General features: G+C 45.4%; 1 protein-coding gene across 1 annotated transcript in view; it reads left to right on the top strand.

The window, feature by feature from the left end:
* Nucleotides 1-14557, top strand: part of MYBBP1A (MYB binding protein (P160) 1a) — a 66889-nt gene that overhangs the window by 45590 nt on the left and 6742 nt on the right. Inside the window, exon 24 of the mRNA XM_010006067.1 lies at nucleotides 3818-3931. Coding sequence (XP_010004369.1) covers nucleotides 3818-3931 — 114 coding nt within the window. The remainder of the gene's footprint in view (nucleotides 1-3817; nucleotides 3932-14557) is intronic.

The following is a 14557-nucleotide window of genomic DNA, read 5'->3' as shown; positions in this document are numbered from 1 at the left end:
AGCTTCCAAAATGCTGCTTTGTAAGTTTTTTAAATGTATGTAAATGAAATAATCTTGCATGCTTGCATTAATGGATTTTTTTGCACACATGTATTTTCTTGTGTGCACACACACTTGGTCTCACAGAACAGAAAATAGGTGGATTTTGTGAGTGTTTTCTATTTCTAAAGTATCCTTTTGGATTATTGTCACAGGAGCACCACCAAATGGTAGTGGCATGTGTTTCCAGAAGCATCTGGCAGTAGGAAGAGCAACATTCCAGGAGGTGGCTTGAAAAATCTTCTGAACAGCCTCACTTTTTGAGGCATTTTTCATAAAATACATTGAACATCTGAACTCCCAAAAAGCAGCCTATTGGGATGTGTCAAGGTGAACAATTAGGAAGGCTTGTGGTATCTGGAAGCTCTGACCAGCCCACTGACAAGGGGGAGATAAATATTCACTTTCAAATGCATAGATGTTCACACCTCTAATGTGTCTATTTGAGAAGATAAACCAAGGAAAATGAACTGCCAAGAGAAAGCTGCTTTTTCAAGAAGTGGTTCCTACAGACCTGACTCACTTTGGGTCTTTCCCTGCTTTTGCAAAGTGCTCATATTCTCAGTCACTTTTATATTAGATGGTAAAGCATATTTTACTTGGTGAAGCTTCTAGAGGTCATGAAAGTGACTCCTCTTTGAGTTTTAAAATCCTGTTGGTGATTTCTGCCAGAGACTGTTCTACGGGGGGCTGTTTCATGCCCTTCCAGCCACTGGTTTGGTGTTTCTCAGCCCTGGTACATGAACCTGTGTCTGAAAAGCCATTGCTGAGGACTGTTCCTTTGCAACCTGATGTGGCAGCTTTGTGGTCCTGGCTGCTGGATTGTTTTTTTCTCAGTATATTCACTTGTTAAGCAATCTTGTGATGACATCCAGGATCCTTTGTCACATGCTGAGAGATGCTGTGAGCAAGGTGTGGTGGTTGCACCTCTCTCTACAGAAGAGACTTGGTGCTCCTCCAGTTTTGGTTTGAACTTGATGGGATGGCATCAGCAGGAGGAGTCCTGGGTTTGAAGAACTGGGTTTTAGGTTTGGTTCTGTCCCTGATTTTTTTCTGGCTGGCTGCACTGACATCAGTTTCTTTCCCTGTGGTTTAACTTTCACTATTTAACTGTGAAGTTTGCTCTGGAAAAATATGAAAGCTACATGTTAATAACCAGCTCTAGGAATAGAAGAGTTATGTGCTGAATGTGATAACCTTAAACTACTACAGGATAGCATGGTACTGGGCACTGAGGACCTTGTAATTATTAGTGTAACATTTGCTCTCTGACTGAGATGTTCTTGAGCCAAATTTTATTTCAATCAGCAAGTGAATATTTTATTTTTATTCTTTAAGATAAGAAAAATGGTTGCTGCTTAGTCCTACATTATCATTGGGTTAAAAACCAATCAGGAAACACACCAGTGTGCAGGGTACAGCAGTAGCAATGCTTTGATTACATGAAAATCATAACATATTTTCTTTTTGCTTGAATCTAATACACAGGCTGGAGGCATGAAAGCAACAAGTGTGACAAAATTACTAAAGAGTGATGGACCAGCCAGAATGCCCAGATGACTGGGTGTTTTGACTCCTTCATTTATGACACACAGAAGGGAATGCTCAGTGGTTTTTTTCCTGTCTTTTAAAAGAATTTTCAAGCATAGTGCTTACTGAGGGGCAGGTCCCATGAAGGGGCTGTTCTATCAGTCCAGCATTTAAGTCTCAACATCTCCAGAGCTCCTTGTTCCTTTGGATGGCTTTGATTTCTTTCCAGTTCTCCTCACTGACTTGCAGTGCTCCCACCTACTGCTGACTGATAGGATTCCTGAGCAGACCCTTATCAGTCTCAGGTCCTCAGTTTGCCTCCTGAGCAAACCTGTAGCTATCAGGCTAAGCTTGGGGGGCCTCTCTGCTTTGCACCCCTTCTCAGTCTGAATGCCTTCATAACTGTCAAAGAAGAGACAGTACCCTGAGATTTATGACCCTGCCTCAGCATTTCAGAATGAATTGTGGCCTTTAATCTACTCCAGTGGTCACATTCTCTTTGTAATTGCACTGAAGTGACTTTCCACTACATTTGGGACATGCATGCAGACATGCCATTATTTGTTCTGTAAAACACAGCTTCCCCATGATTACAAGGAATCTGTTAACTTGCTGGCCTCAAACGTGGCATTAGGGTGTTCTCATTAACTCAACAGAAATTTTTGATGTAGTCTCATTGATTCTCTGCTGCATTTTGTGCCTCAAGTAAAGACCAGATTTCTGTTTGTGACTGAGAGCTTGCATGTTTGGATAATTCTCCATGTTGGCCACATTGGTGCAAGATGCAGGTGAGCTTACATAGATGTGTGATGTTACTCTGTTGTAATACAAACACGAGTGCTTGAATTATCCAATGGGGGACCTCTGGTCAGTGTCCTGTCCATCCCAGAAGCCTGCAGTGTGTTGTGTGGAATCATAGAATATATTGGTTTGGAAAGGACTGATAAATGTCATCCAGTCTAACCCCCCTACAATAAGCAGGGACATCTCACATTAGAACAGATTGCTCAGAATCCCATCAAGCCTGACCTTGAATGTCTCCAGGATGGTTGCACTGCTCTCAGGAAATCCAGGGATGTCTTCTCTTCCCTTGCTTTAAATTCTTCAGAAAACTGTTCCCTGAAAATGCTGCAGTAGAAGTGCAGGTACCATCTGGCCATTTTTTAACCTCCTGCTGCATGTTTTGCAGGCTGCTTCTGTTGCACCCAGGGAAGTCAACCAACATGACACCCAACCCTCTGAACCCTTTGGAGGGCAGGTTGGGTGTCACCAGGCTGTGTTTTTCCTGGAGGCCTCTGAGACTTTTAATCTCAATGGTGTCTTTGATAAAGAATTTTACAAACTGCTCAGTTGTTTTCTTTAGGGTGGGCCCAGTTACAACGTGTGGTAAAAAAATGGCAGCCCTTGCTTGCTTTGGACAACATTAACCCTTGATTTAATTCCCAATGGATTTTGGTGTTTAGACCTGCATTCAATTTTTGCAGCTAGAGGCAACATTTTTTCTTACATGCAGATAGAATTTGCTCACCAAGTCCACGCTGCTACTAAACCTTTCCCTTGAAATCCTCCAAACTCTTTGCACTAATCCTTGTTAGTGTATCTCTGCATTTGTGATGTGCTTTTGTCTATTGCTCTGTTTTTCTTATACCTAAGAAAACCTTGAAAAAAGGAGTTCTAGAAGAGAAAAGGACTTGTAAGAAGCTTATGGGTGACTGTTGGTTTTCCAGTGGCTACTTTTTCATTGCTCTGTTAACACAGAGACTTAACAAGCAAGTTTGACTCTAGGGCAAGGCTGAGTCCTGCTCTGAACAGCAGTTTCCATCCAGGGCTTCTTTGAAATGAAGCATTTGTTAACCTGCCAGCTTTTATTTTTATTTATTTGTGCCTACATCAGGGTGTGGTAAAGGGTACAGTCATGCAAAGGGTTTCCTGAAGACTTTGGGAGGCTGCAGCTACTAAAGGGTGTTTTGGATATCAACGTTAAGTCTAGAAGGGGCACAGTCCCTCCCCTCTCCTTTGACCTTCTCTTGTAAATATGGACATTCCATCAAAACCCACCACCCTGTCTTCTGAGGAGTCACCCTGTCAGGGTCTAGGGAATGTTTTCTAACAGTGACATACCTGTTGGTGAGGGCAGGCATTCCCTGGATGCTGTGCTTAGCCCTTTGCTTCAGTGAGGTATTTGCATTGCTAATATCTTCCCTCAAGAGTGTGGAGTTTCATGTCTTCTCTCCCCTTTCTCTTTCAGGCCCAGGCCTGTTTGCTCCTCCAGAAGGTTCTGCAACTTCATGAACTGAAGCTCTTCATGACGGAGGAGGAGTGGGAGGAATTGATCAGAGAAAGCATCAGCCAAGTGACAGAGGTAACAAGCTTCAACCTGCTAAACATACAGATAGCACCTAGTGAGTGCTGCACTTATTAGTGTGGTGTTTGGTCTCAGAGCTGGAGGCCATGGCCATGCTCAGCACTTGAGTTGTGCCTGCTTGCACCAGGTTGGAGTAGTGTCCACCAGGACTACAGCATTCTGGTAACACTGGGTTTTAGATGTATTTTCAAAGTGCAAGAAACGTGCCTGGTACAGGTCAGAGGTGTCTGTGTATGGATCCAAGAGACAGCTGGACTTTTTGGGAGTCCACCCATGCAGATCAACTTGAGATGGTTTTAAAATGCAGGTTTTTAATGGAAAGGTATAGTGAACATTGACTTAATTTCAGAAAATGTTGTGGAAGTTCTGTATTTGGATGAACTTCAGGGCCAAAAAGATAGATATGAGGTGCAGTAGATTTCTGAACCCTGATGTGTTGCAGGCCTTGTGGGCCAGACTCCCTTGCTGATACTGTTTTGTCAGGGAAATCTTAAAAATATATTGGAAAATATTTGGTATAGAAAAAACATTGACAGAAGTTGCAGGGCTTGTGATTCAGTGACAAGTAGAGATTGTACCTGAGGACAGTTTAAATCCTCCAAACTCTTTGCACTAATCCTTGTTAGTGTATCTCTGCATTTGTGATGTGCTTTTGTCTATTGCTCTGTTTTTCTTATACCTAAGAAAACCTTGAAAAAAGGAGTTCTAGAAGAGAAAAGGACTTGTAAGAAGCTTATGGGTGACTGTTGGTTTTCCAGTGGCTACTTTTTCATTGCTCTGTTAACACAGAGACTTAACAAGCAAGTTTGACTCTAGGGCAAGGCTGAGTCCTGCTCTGAACAGCAGTTTCCATCCAGGGCTTCTTTGAAATGAAGCATTTGTTAACCTGCCAGCTTTTATTTTTATTTATTTGTGCCTACATCAGGGTGTGGTAAAGGGTACAGTCATGCAAAGGGTTTCCTGAAGACTTTGGGAGGCTGCAGCTACTAAAGGGTGTTTTGGATATCAACGTTAAGTCTAGAAGGGGCACAGTCCCTCCCCTCTCCTTTGACCTTCTCTTGTAAATATGGACATTCCATCAAAACCCACCACCCTGTCTTCTGAGGAGTCACCCTGTCAGGGTCTAGGGAATGTTTTCTAACAGTGACATACCTGTTGGTGAGGGCAGGCATTCCCTGGATGCTGTGCTTAGCCCTTTGCTTCAGTGAGGTATTTGCATTGCTAATATCTTCCCTCAAGAGTGTGGAGTTTCATGTCTTCTCTCCCCTTTCTCTTTCAGGCCCAGGCCTGTTTGCTCCTCCAGAAGGTTCTGCAACTTCATGAACTGAAGCTCTTCATGACGGAGGAGGAGTGGGAGGAATTGATCAGAGAAAGCATCAGCCAAGTGACAGAGGTAACAAGCTTCAACCTGCTAAACATACAGATAGCACCTAGTGAGTGCTGCACTTATTAGTGTGGTAGTGTGGTTTGGTCTCAGAGCTGGAGGCCATGGCCATGCTCAGCACTTGAGTTGTGCCTGCTTGCACCAGGTTGGAGTAGTGTCCACCAGGACTACAGCATTCTGGTAACACTGGGTTTTAGATGTATTTTCAAAGTGCAAGAAACGTGCCTGGTACAGGTCAGAGGTGTCTGTGTATGGATCCAAGAGACAGCTGGACTTTTTGGGAGTCCACCCATGCAGATCAACTTGAGATGGTTTTAAAATGCAGGTTTTTAATGGAAAGGTATAGTGAACATTGACTTAATTTCAGAAAATGTTGTGGAAGTTCTGTATTTGGATGAACTTCAGGGCCAAAAAGATAGATATGAGGTGCAGTAGATTTCTGAACCCTGATGTGTTGCAGGCCTTGTGGGCCAGACTCCCTTGCTGATACTGTTTTGTCAGGGAAATCTTAAAAATATATTGGAAAATATTTGGTATAGAAAAAACATTGACAGAAGTTGCAGGGCTTGTGATTCAGTGACAAGTAGAGATTGTACCTGAGGACAGTTTTTCAGTGCAGCTATTATGTAGGAGATGATCTGTAGGGCAGGAGGCTGAAGAAGCAGATGCCATTCAATTATACTCTTGTGGATTGACGTGGGGACAGCAAAAGAGTCAAATTAATGTTATGATGTGGTGACTAAACTTGATGACATAGGAGATTCCACTCTTGGTGTTCCTACGTAACTGTAGTGTTGATCTCTTTCTAAGTGTAGCTTTCATCCCTTACTTCCTTCTTTAAATACTGGTTACATGGTAATTTAGGCCATTCTGTAATTTATCATATTGGGACAGAACATTTAGCTTTTTTTTGTCAAGGAGGGACAAAGTCTAAGTGAGTTAAAATCAAGGAATTGAGAGGTGCTGTTTATAATTCTCGAGGAAACAGGTAATCCTGGGTTTCATAAAATAGCTTTTATTTAATGGTTACATCAGCAATCCAGTGGGTGGAGTTAGGGATGGTTTTATTTTTCATCTGCATAACACATGCCACTCACAACCCAGTCATGTCCATGTTTCACTCTAGCAGCTGAATACCCATGAGGTATAATACCCAGGAGGACTCCATGATTCACTGAGAAACCACAAACATTTTACAATGCCTTTATGTTGTCCTTGTCAGGGAAAGTTTAGCAACTTGCAACCCATCCAGTAGTTTAATGAGCTTTGCTACCAAATCTTCCTCAGTGCTCCACATTTCTGTGGTCATCTGCATTTAAAGGCAAATTCCTGGGAAATGTTGTCAGTTTGTTTGGGCTGTCCCAGGTATACCCTGCAGGCAGGAGGCCTCCCATGCTATTGACTGGCAGTCACCAGTGCCTAAAAAAGCCCTGCCATAACATTTTTACAGTGCTGTGTTGGTGGAATGGGTTTTTCTCCCTCCTGCTCCACCCCTGGCCCTTACACAGAGCTGACCCCTTGGAGCTGGGGCAGCTGCATGTCTTTAAATGTCATTGTAATTAGGAGGTATCAAAGACTTCATATTCCATATAACAGTTTTGATACACAGCCAAAGGCTGGCACTGGTTAAAGCTGCAAAAGGTATTCTATGTCTTTTTGGTGGCACAGAAATGCTCACTTACCTGAGTATTCACTGTGGCTCTATAAGGTAGTAGAACAATATTTGTGTCCTGACTGATCTCTTTTGGAGATGGTAAAAAACTCTTGTAGCAGAAGTAAAAGCTGGAAAATAAGCAAATCCAGAATCTGTACAGACTTTTGTGAAAGCCACTAAGCCACCTTTGAAATAGCTTGTTGAAGAGTTTCTCAGCTCTGGATCTCCAGGTGGAGATGGTGTGCATGACTGAGAGAGGAGCTGCAGGTTGGGTGGAAGTTACAGGCTTGGTGTGGAGTTTGGTTGGACTGTGTGAGCTTGAGCTAAATGATAGCCTCTCCTGTCCCTGATGTCCACACATGGTTATCTAGAGGGCAGGGAGGCCATTTGCAGGACTGAGAGCTTCTCCTGCAGCTCAGTCTGATCCGTTTTCTTCTGAGACTTGTTTTGGTAGGCCATTCCAGGCCAGCCATGATTGTGGAGGTATGTAAGTAGGTAGATGTTGGCATGTGAGTGCTTACCCATGAGAACCTTGACCAAGGTAGTTCATGATGCTGTGGCAAATGATGAAGTTCTGTTGACCTAACTCTAGCTGAAAGGTCTGCATTTGCTGTCATTGGCCAATGCTGCCACCTCACAAATAGCTGTTTTAAGAGGAAAAAAAGATAAAGCAGAATATTATACCTTTGACCCAGGGAGAAGTCTTAAATAACCTGGGAGGGCCAACTCTTGAACTGACTATACTGATGTGTACTTGTAATTCAAGGAGCATTCTTGTCTACAAGGAAGCTCCCACCTGAAGGCTTTGCTCTCTGTGTCCATGGTCAGATTTGCAGCTCAGGGGCTTGGAAGCACTTGAAGTGCAGGATTGCCCTGCTCCAGGTGTAAGGTTGGGAGAGGACAGAGGATGCTAACTCCTGGTGTCTGCCTTCTCATCCTGTCTTGCAGCAGTGATTACACTGCCTACCTGCAGATCACCTAGTGAGGTGCAGGGAGCTTGGGATGGTTTAAGGCAGTGATATGTGCTGGACTGGGGAAAGAAGCAATGGGAGAGAACTGCAGTCCTGGATATCATTGCATTATGTGTGCAAAACTAAGAGGCTGATGAGATGGCTAGGAACTTTAAATGAAGAGACAGCTTCCTGAAATAGCAGCTTGGTCTGCTGCGAGGCAGTGGCTCTTGTGCTTACATAAGCTAACTTGTCCTTAGTTGCTCTCAAAGGTTGAAACATGCTTATAAAACATCCACCAGTCAGGAGGGATTCACGTGTGCCATCTCCTTGCTGTCAGCCAGGGAAGTCTTGATATCCGAGCAGGTCCTTTGGAGTTGACTTGTTCTTGTGAGAGCCCTGCTTGCTGGTGGTGCTCTTGGCTTGTTCTGGGCAGAAAACCTTGTCCACAAGCCCTGGGACTGCAGAGATGAAGGGAAGAAATTGTTCTGGCAAAGTTTAGTCCTCTCAAGTCCTAAATGGTTCCTTTACACAAAGCAGAACCTTGATGCAGCTGTTCAGGTTTATTCTAATGCTGGGAGTCTAGACAACTTGGTTGTATTTACAGTATAAAGAACCAGTGTTGCTTCATGTTGCAAATGACAGAGCTCACCTGAGATGCTAGAGCATCTACAGAGGCTTCTTCCTTGTTGAGAAACCTTTGTTCTTTTATCATTGGCAGGTCTCAAAGCCCTTAACAAAGGGAATTCAAAGCAGTCAGTTGCTGAAGTCATGAAGAAAGTATTTTGCAGAAACCCAAGGGCTAATGGAGCTAGTTTGCTCAAGTTGTTCACCCTGTTTTACAGAGGACACGCTTGGCTGGGAGCTGAGCCAAGAATCAAATCTAGGTCTCCTGAGACATCCAAATGATCCTCTTTGTGCATGGCCAGTCTGACCATTTCTTACCTAGGTCTCTGAGCAGCCCTGTGTGTTGGCTACCAACCTGTTTCCTGTTGCCTGGGGAAGATGCTGCTTGTTGGGAGTTCACATTGCCTGGAGTCCTGCAATGAGGCTGGTGACAGAACCAGAGAGGTCCAAGGGAACTGCAGCACAGTTCTGGGGAGGGCTTGTGCTGGGGCTCACACTCTGCCTTTTTGACTCTGTCAAGCTCCTCAGTTGGGTTTTCTAGTTCTCCCAGTTGTCATTGTGGGCACATTTTAGTATTTGTTCCCCTTGTTTGATATATTTCTGGTTTCTTTCTGATACATTGCAAATTGCTGTCTTGGCTTTAGTGATGTTGAAGTGCTGCCAACTCTTTGGTGACTCATTGACAGATTTGGGGCAGGAAGCTCCAGGATCTGAATACACAGTTTCATTACCTTTTTCTCTTGGTCGTCCCTTTCCCAGGGACTGGCTTGCCCTCCTGAACTGAGGTGCTTTGTGTAACTCCCAGTTACAATGTGAAAGTCAGGGAGAAGTGGGAAAGGATTTTGAGCAATGTCCCAGGAAAAATGTGTGTTTTCCCTGCTGAGCAACTTGAAAACAAAACAGCCCTCAGAAAAAACTCATGGTAAAATTGCTTTCTCTGGCTTGTACACACTACTTTCCTGAGGGTTTCCTTTGTCTTCTGCAGTTAGTACATCATAGGATGGGCTCAGCTTTACTACTATTTTTTCCTTTGCTTGATTTGTCAATTGCCACATCCTGCAGTAAGGGATGGGTAGTGTTCAAGTTGGGTGTCTGAAGCCAAAATGGGGTCAAGGCATCCTGGAATGTAAAAATGCTCACAGAATCTGATACCTAACTTCAGTGCAAGATCAAAGCACTCTGGAGAGAATCCAGAAAGGGGCCACGGAGATGCTCTGAGGGCTGGAGCACCTCTCATGTGAAGACAGGCTGAGAGAGTTGGGGTTGTTCAGCCTGGAGAAGACTCCAGGGAGACCTTAGAGCACCTTCCAGTGCCTGAAGAGGCTCCAGGAAAGCTGGAGAGAGACTTGGGACAAGGGCAGGGAGGGAGAGGACAAGGAAATATGGATTAAAACTGGAAGAGGAGAGATTTATGTGAGACATGAGGAGGAAATTCTTGAGTGTGAGGGTGGTGAGACCCTGGCCCAGGTTGCCCAGAGAAGCTGTGGCTGCCCCATCCCTGGCAGTGCTGAAGGGCAGGTTGGATGGGGCTTGGAGCAACCTAGTCTGGTGGGAGGTGTCCCTGTCTGTGCAAGGGGTTTGGGACTAGAAGTCCCTTCCAACCCAAACCATTCTATGAATTCTATGATTCCATGGTTAGAGAATTCCATATAAATACCCACATAATCCTAATGAGGTGCATGTCCTGCCTCCTTCCACTTAGGTAGATAATTAGAGTTGGAGTGGGCTGGCAACTCTGTTTTGTAGAACCCCAAAAATCCAAGGACAAGGGATTGCATGGCCTGTGAAGGGCTGGCATAGATAACCCAAGACCCCTTTTCCAAGACTCATCTCATTACTGTGTGCTCTCTGAAGACTTTCATTGTGTGACTAGAGAGGGTTTGGTTGCAGTTGTGTTATTTAAAATAACTTGCTAGAGACACTCAGATGTGTGGGGGAGAGAGAGATACATACCCTGTAGCTTGCAGTGTAGGCAAGCCCTTCATTTCTGAAGGGCATTACATTTGATTATCAATGTCTTAATTTGTAAGGGGATAAATTATTAACAGTGACTTCATCAGATCTCTAAAAAAGCCATTCTTCATTTTTTTTTTGTGAAGATTGCCTGAACTTTTATCTGTCCATCTTTATAAATTCTTAATTCATTGCCCTTTCTCAGCCTCTTAGCTTGTAAAATGAGGCCAGGAGTGATTTAACTGATATCTCTGATGTGCTTGCAGAGTACTGGGTATCTCTGTGGAGAATTCCTTCTCCTCTGTTCTCTCAGCTGTCCTGCAGGGTTTTTCCCTGCTGCGTTTTCATAGGGTCTGTGGGGAAAAAAAAATAAAATAAAGCTTTAAACTTGGGAAAGAATTGACATTTTCTGTCAGAATGGCTTCTGGATTTCCAGGCTCCTCCCTCTAATAACAGCCAAAATGGACATGGCAAAAAATGCCCTTTAGTTACACCCTTCAGCGTAGAATTGTAGAACCATAGAATGGTTTGGGTTGGAAGAGACTTTAAGGATCATCTAGATCCAACCCCCCTGCATGGGCAGGGACACCTCCCACCAGCCCAGGTTGCTCCAAGCCCCATCCAACCTGCCCTTCAACACTGCCAGGGATGGGGCAGCCACAACTTCCCTGGGCAACCTGTTCCAGGGTCTCACCACCCTCACACTCAAGAATTTCCTCCTGATGTCCAACCTAAATCTCCCCTCTGCCAGTTTTCATCCATTCCCTGTTGTCCTCTCACTCCCTGCCCTTGTCCTAAGTTCCTTCCCAGCTTTCCTGGAGCCCCTTCAGGCACTGGAAGGTGCCCTAAGGTTTCCCTGGAACCTTCTCTTCTCCAGGCTGAACACCCCAACTCTGCCAGCCTGGCTCCAGAGCAGAGCTGCTCCAGCCCTTGGATCATCTTCATGTCCCTTCCCTGGACCCTCTCCAGGAGCTCCATGTCCATCTTATGTTGGGGACATGTGAGTCTGCTTGGTCCCTTCCCTCTCTCTCTTGGTCAGGGACAAGCAGAAACTTGGTGCTTCCCCTCCCTCTGTAAAGATTTCTTGGTGACTTGTTTCTGCTAGAGATACAAGGAAACCAGTTCTGAACATTTATACTTTCAGTCTTCAGAAGCTCAGTGAGAGACAACAGAGGGAGGAGGGGTGGTTAGTGGTTCCTTTCCTTCTTCTGCAGCAGCTGCTGTGCTGTTTGGGTGCGTGATGTGAGAACCTCTCCTTGTCTGCTTGTGGACCCCATGTGCATGGAGTTGGAAATGTATCTGGATCAGTGGATAGATGGAAACTGGTGTGAAGTGGCATATTCTTCCCTCCTCCCCTCTTTGTCTTCTGTTATTTAGCTCTAAGTTCTAGCTTAGGTTCTTCTAGTGTAGAGTGAACCCTGTCATGAAAGGAAGTATTTGGGTGTGGCATCTTTGGGTTTTGGGAAGCTCAGAGCTGATTTCTGGCTCTGTGTGGCTCAGTCATTTTACTTCACCTTTCTGAGGCTCTGAAAGATGGAGGGATTGATGTTAGTTTCCCTCTTACTTCTCAGGAGAAATGTGAGGGCAGTTGCAGGTGAGGTGAGGGTGCTTACATGGGATAAAGCAGGAGCTGGGAGCAGACAGAATAGTGAGACTTCATTTGGTTGTCATTTTTTTAGTAGCTATTAAATTGCAGGGGAAGACTGTGTCCCTCCCAAACCTCTCAGCTTACCTCCCAGAATCATAGGATGGTTGGGATTGGAAGGGACCTCAAAAGATCATTTGATCCAACCCTCCTGCCAGAGCAGGATCCCCTAGAGCAGGTCACACAGAAACGTGTCCAGGTGGGTTTGGAATGTCTCCAGAGAATGCCCACACAGGAAACTTTGTGCTTTGGCTCAGGTGATGGGCACGTGCTTGTAGGGCCCCAAACCCACTTGCTGGGACCCTCCTGGGTGCAACTCCACCAGAGGGACCTGAGCCACAGCAACAGGAAAGGGGCAGGTTGTGGCTTTGCTGTGGGACCCTGCTTGCATCATGGAGCCAGGGCACAGCTTCAGCTTCCCCAGGCACTGCTCTGAGATCAGACCCTGAAGGACTTTCTTGTCGTGACTGTGGACATTCAGTAGGGTGGAAATTTTGCTGAAGTGTTTGCTTCTGGAGGAGAGAGTTTAGCTGAGCAACCTGAGGCTGTGGCAGGGGGGGTAGGGTCGTGCAGGGTGGGTGGAGGTTTGTGTTTTGCAGAAGGGACTTGGCACTGTGCCTGTGCTCAGCCATGAATCTGCACATTTATCCATCAGCATCAGGTCTGTTGTGGGGGAGGAGGGGGAAGGATAGAGATAGCACAGTGTGTGGAAAGAATGCAGGATGGCCAGGCTTCTCCTCCAGCTCATGGAGCAGTGATGGATCTGTCAGGCTGATCCCACGGAGGGGAAGGGCTGTTTGTTTTGAACAGTGAAATGGACCAAAGGATGTGCTGGGAATGCATAAATACTGAGTGGTGTTCCAACTTCCAGCTATGAAATGTGCTTGCCTCTTGGTAGCAGAACACTCCTCTGCACTCTTGAGGTCCTGCTGTGTGCCTTGTAAGTCTGGTTCAAGTGTGTCCCTCACTGTGATACCTGTGAGAGGGGCAGAGAGGCAGAGATTGCAGATGGGTGTGAATGTGGAGGCTTGCCAGGAACATTGCCTGGCTCCCTGCAGGCAGCACAGTGCCATGGCCCTGCAGGGAAAGCTGGGCAGGGACTTTGGCTCTCCTTGCACATGCACCACTTTTTGCTGTATTATGGCAGGTTTCAAGGGAGCACAGGCTAAAATTCTACCTGGGAAGCAGGCGTGGGGCTGTGTGGGTAACTGGCTGTCAGCCCTCTGCCCTACTTGTGTGACTGAATTACTGCAGGTCTTCACCTCCTGTGCTCTAAAACCAGTTGTTTTGTACTTTGGGATGGTGAAGGAATTCTGTAAGTGCAGTGAGAGATGGAATGAAGGTGAGGATCCAGCAGTGGTTGGGAGATCTCCATGTGTTACAGAGCAATTAGGAACACAAAGAAAACACTGGTAAGATGCTCGGGGTGTGCTGTTCTCCTTGTACAAATCCTAGAAGCAGAGAACTTTGGATCCAGGAGAGCCCTTCACCAGGAACAGTCAGAGGCTTTTGCAAGCAGCATGTTTGACATAAGACAAAACAATTTCTGAATCCACGTAGGGTGAGGCAGGAACTGGATTGCTGCATTGGCTTCAGATGAGATGGGAATTCCAGCTGTGAAAACTGCCTCCATGTTTTTTCCTTCTGGAAAATGACCTGCCCAGATCTGCTGACAGCTCAGATGTACAGGCATGATTCATAATCCCAGGTATTACTGAGCTGTAACTGGTACTGAAATTCCCTGTAAAGTGGGATTGGCTGTTACTGGAGGAGCAGAGTAAGAAAGAGCAGAAGATGGGAGAAAACCAACATCATCAGCAAGTGATGCAAGTGTGGCTGTTGGGTGTGAGCCACGTGGTGTCTCTGCTTTTAGTATAGAGAGACTGGGCTATTTGACCCTTAGGTTGGGAACACTTTCAGAGGGCAGGGAAGGGAGAGCTGGATACCTTCCTGAGGCAGAGAATCACAGAACAGGTGGTTAGACAGGTTCTTCTGGGTTTTCTCTTAACACTCCACCTGTGGCATAGCTGGAAGCAAACCCCCTGCTTTGTGCCTCAGTCTCACTATGTGAAATGGAGATCCTTGCCAACCTTGTGCAAGTCTTTTCTGATCTAATCAGTGTTGGAGACTCCCCTAAGGATGCTGCAGACGACTGAAATACTCCTTTTGGAGGCTTGTTTGCCTCGTGTTGCAATTTGCCATCTGTTACATAATAGCTTTTGCTTGAATTTTATTATTATATTTTCTACATTCCCCAAGTGGAATTGTGATCTGCCTGTAAAATGACTGACCTAGGCAGTTAGGGTGGCAGTGCTAATTTCATCTCTCAGATGAGATGAGCAAGCTGCTGTGTGAACCCATCATGTCCAGAGAATGGCTGGTACCTTACGTAGCAAGACTTTGTGACAAA

This window comes from Chaetura pelagica, unplaced genomic scaffold (assembly GCF_000747805.2).
Source record: "Chaetura pelagica isolate M959 unplaced genomic scaffold, ChaPel_1.0 scaffold49, whole genome shotgun sequence".
NCBI lineage: Eukaryota > Metazoa > Chordata > Aves > Apodiformes > Apodidae > Chaetura > Chaetura pelagica.
Note: the sequence above shows the minus strand (reverse complement) of the source record. Positions and strands in the feature narration are given on the sequence as shown.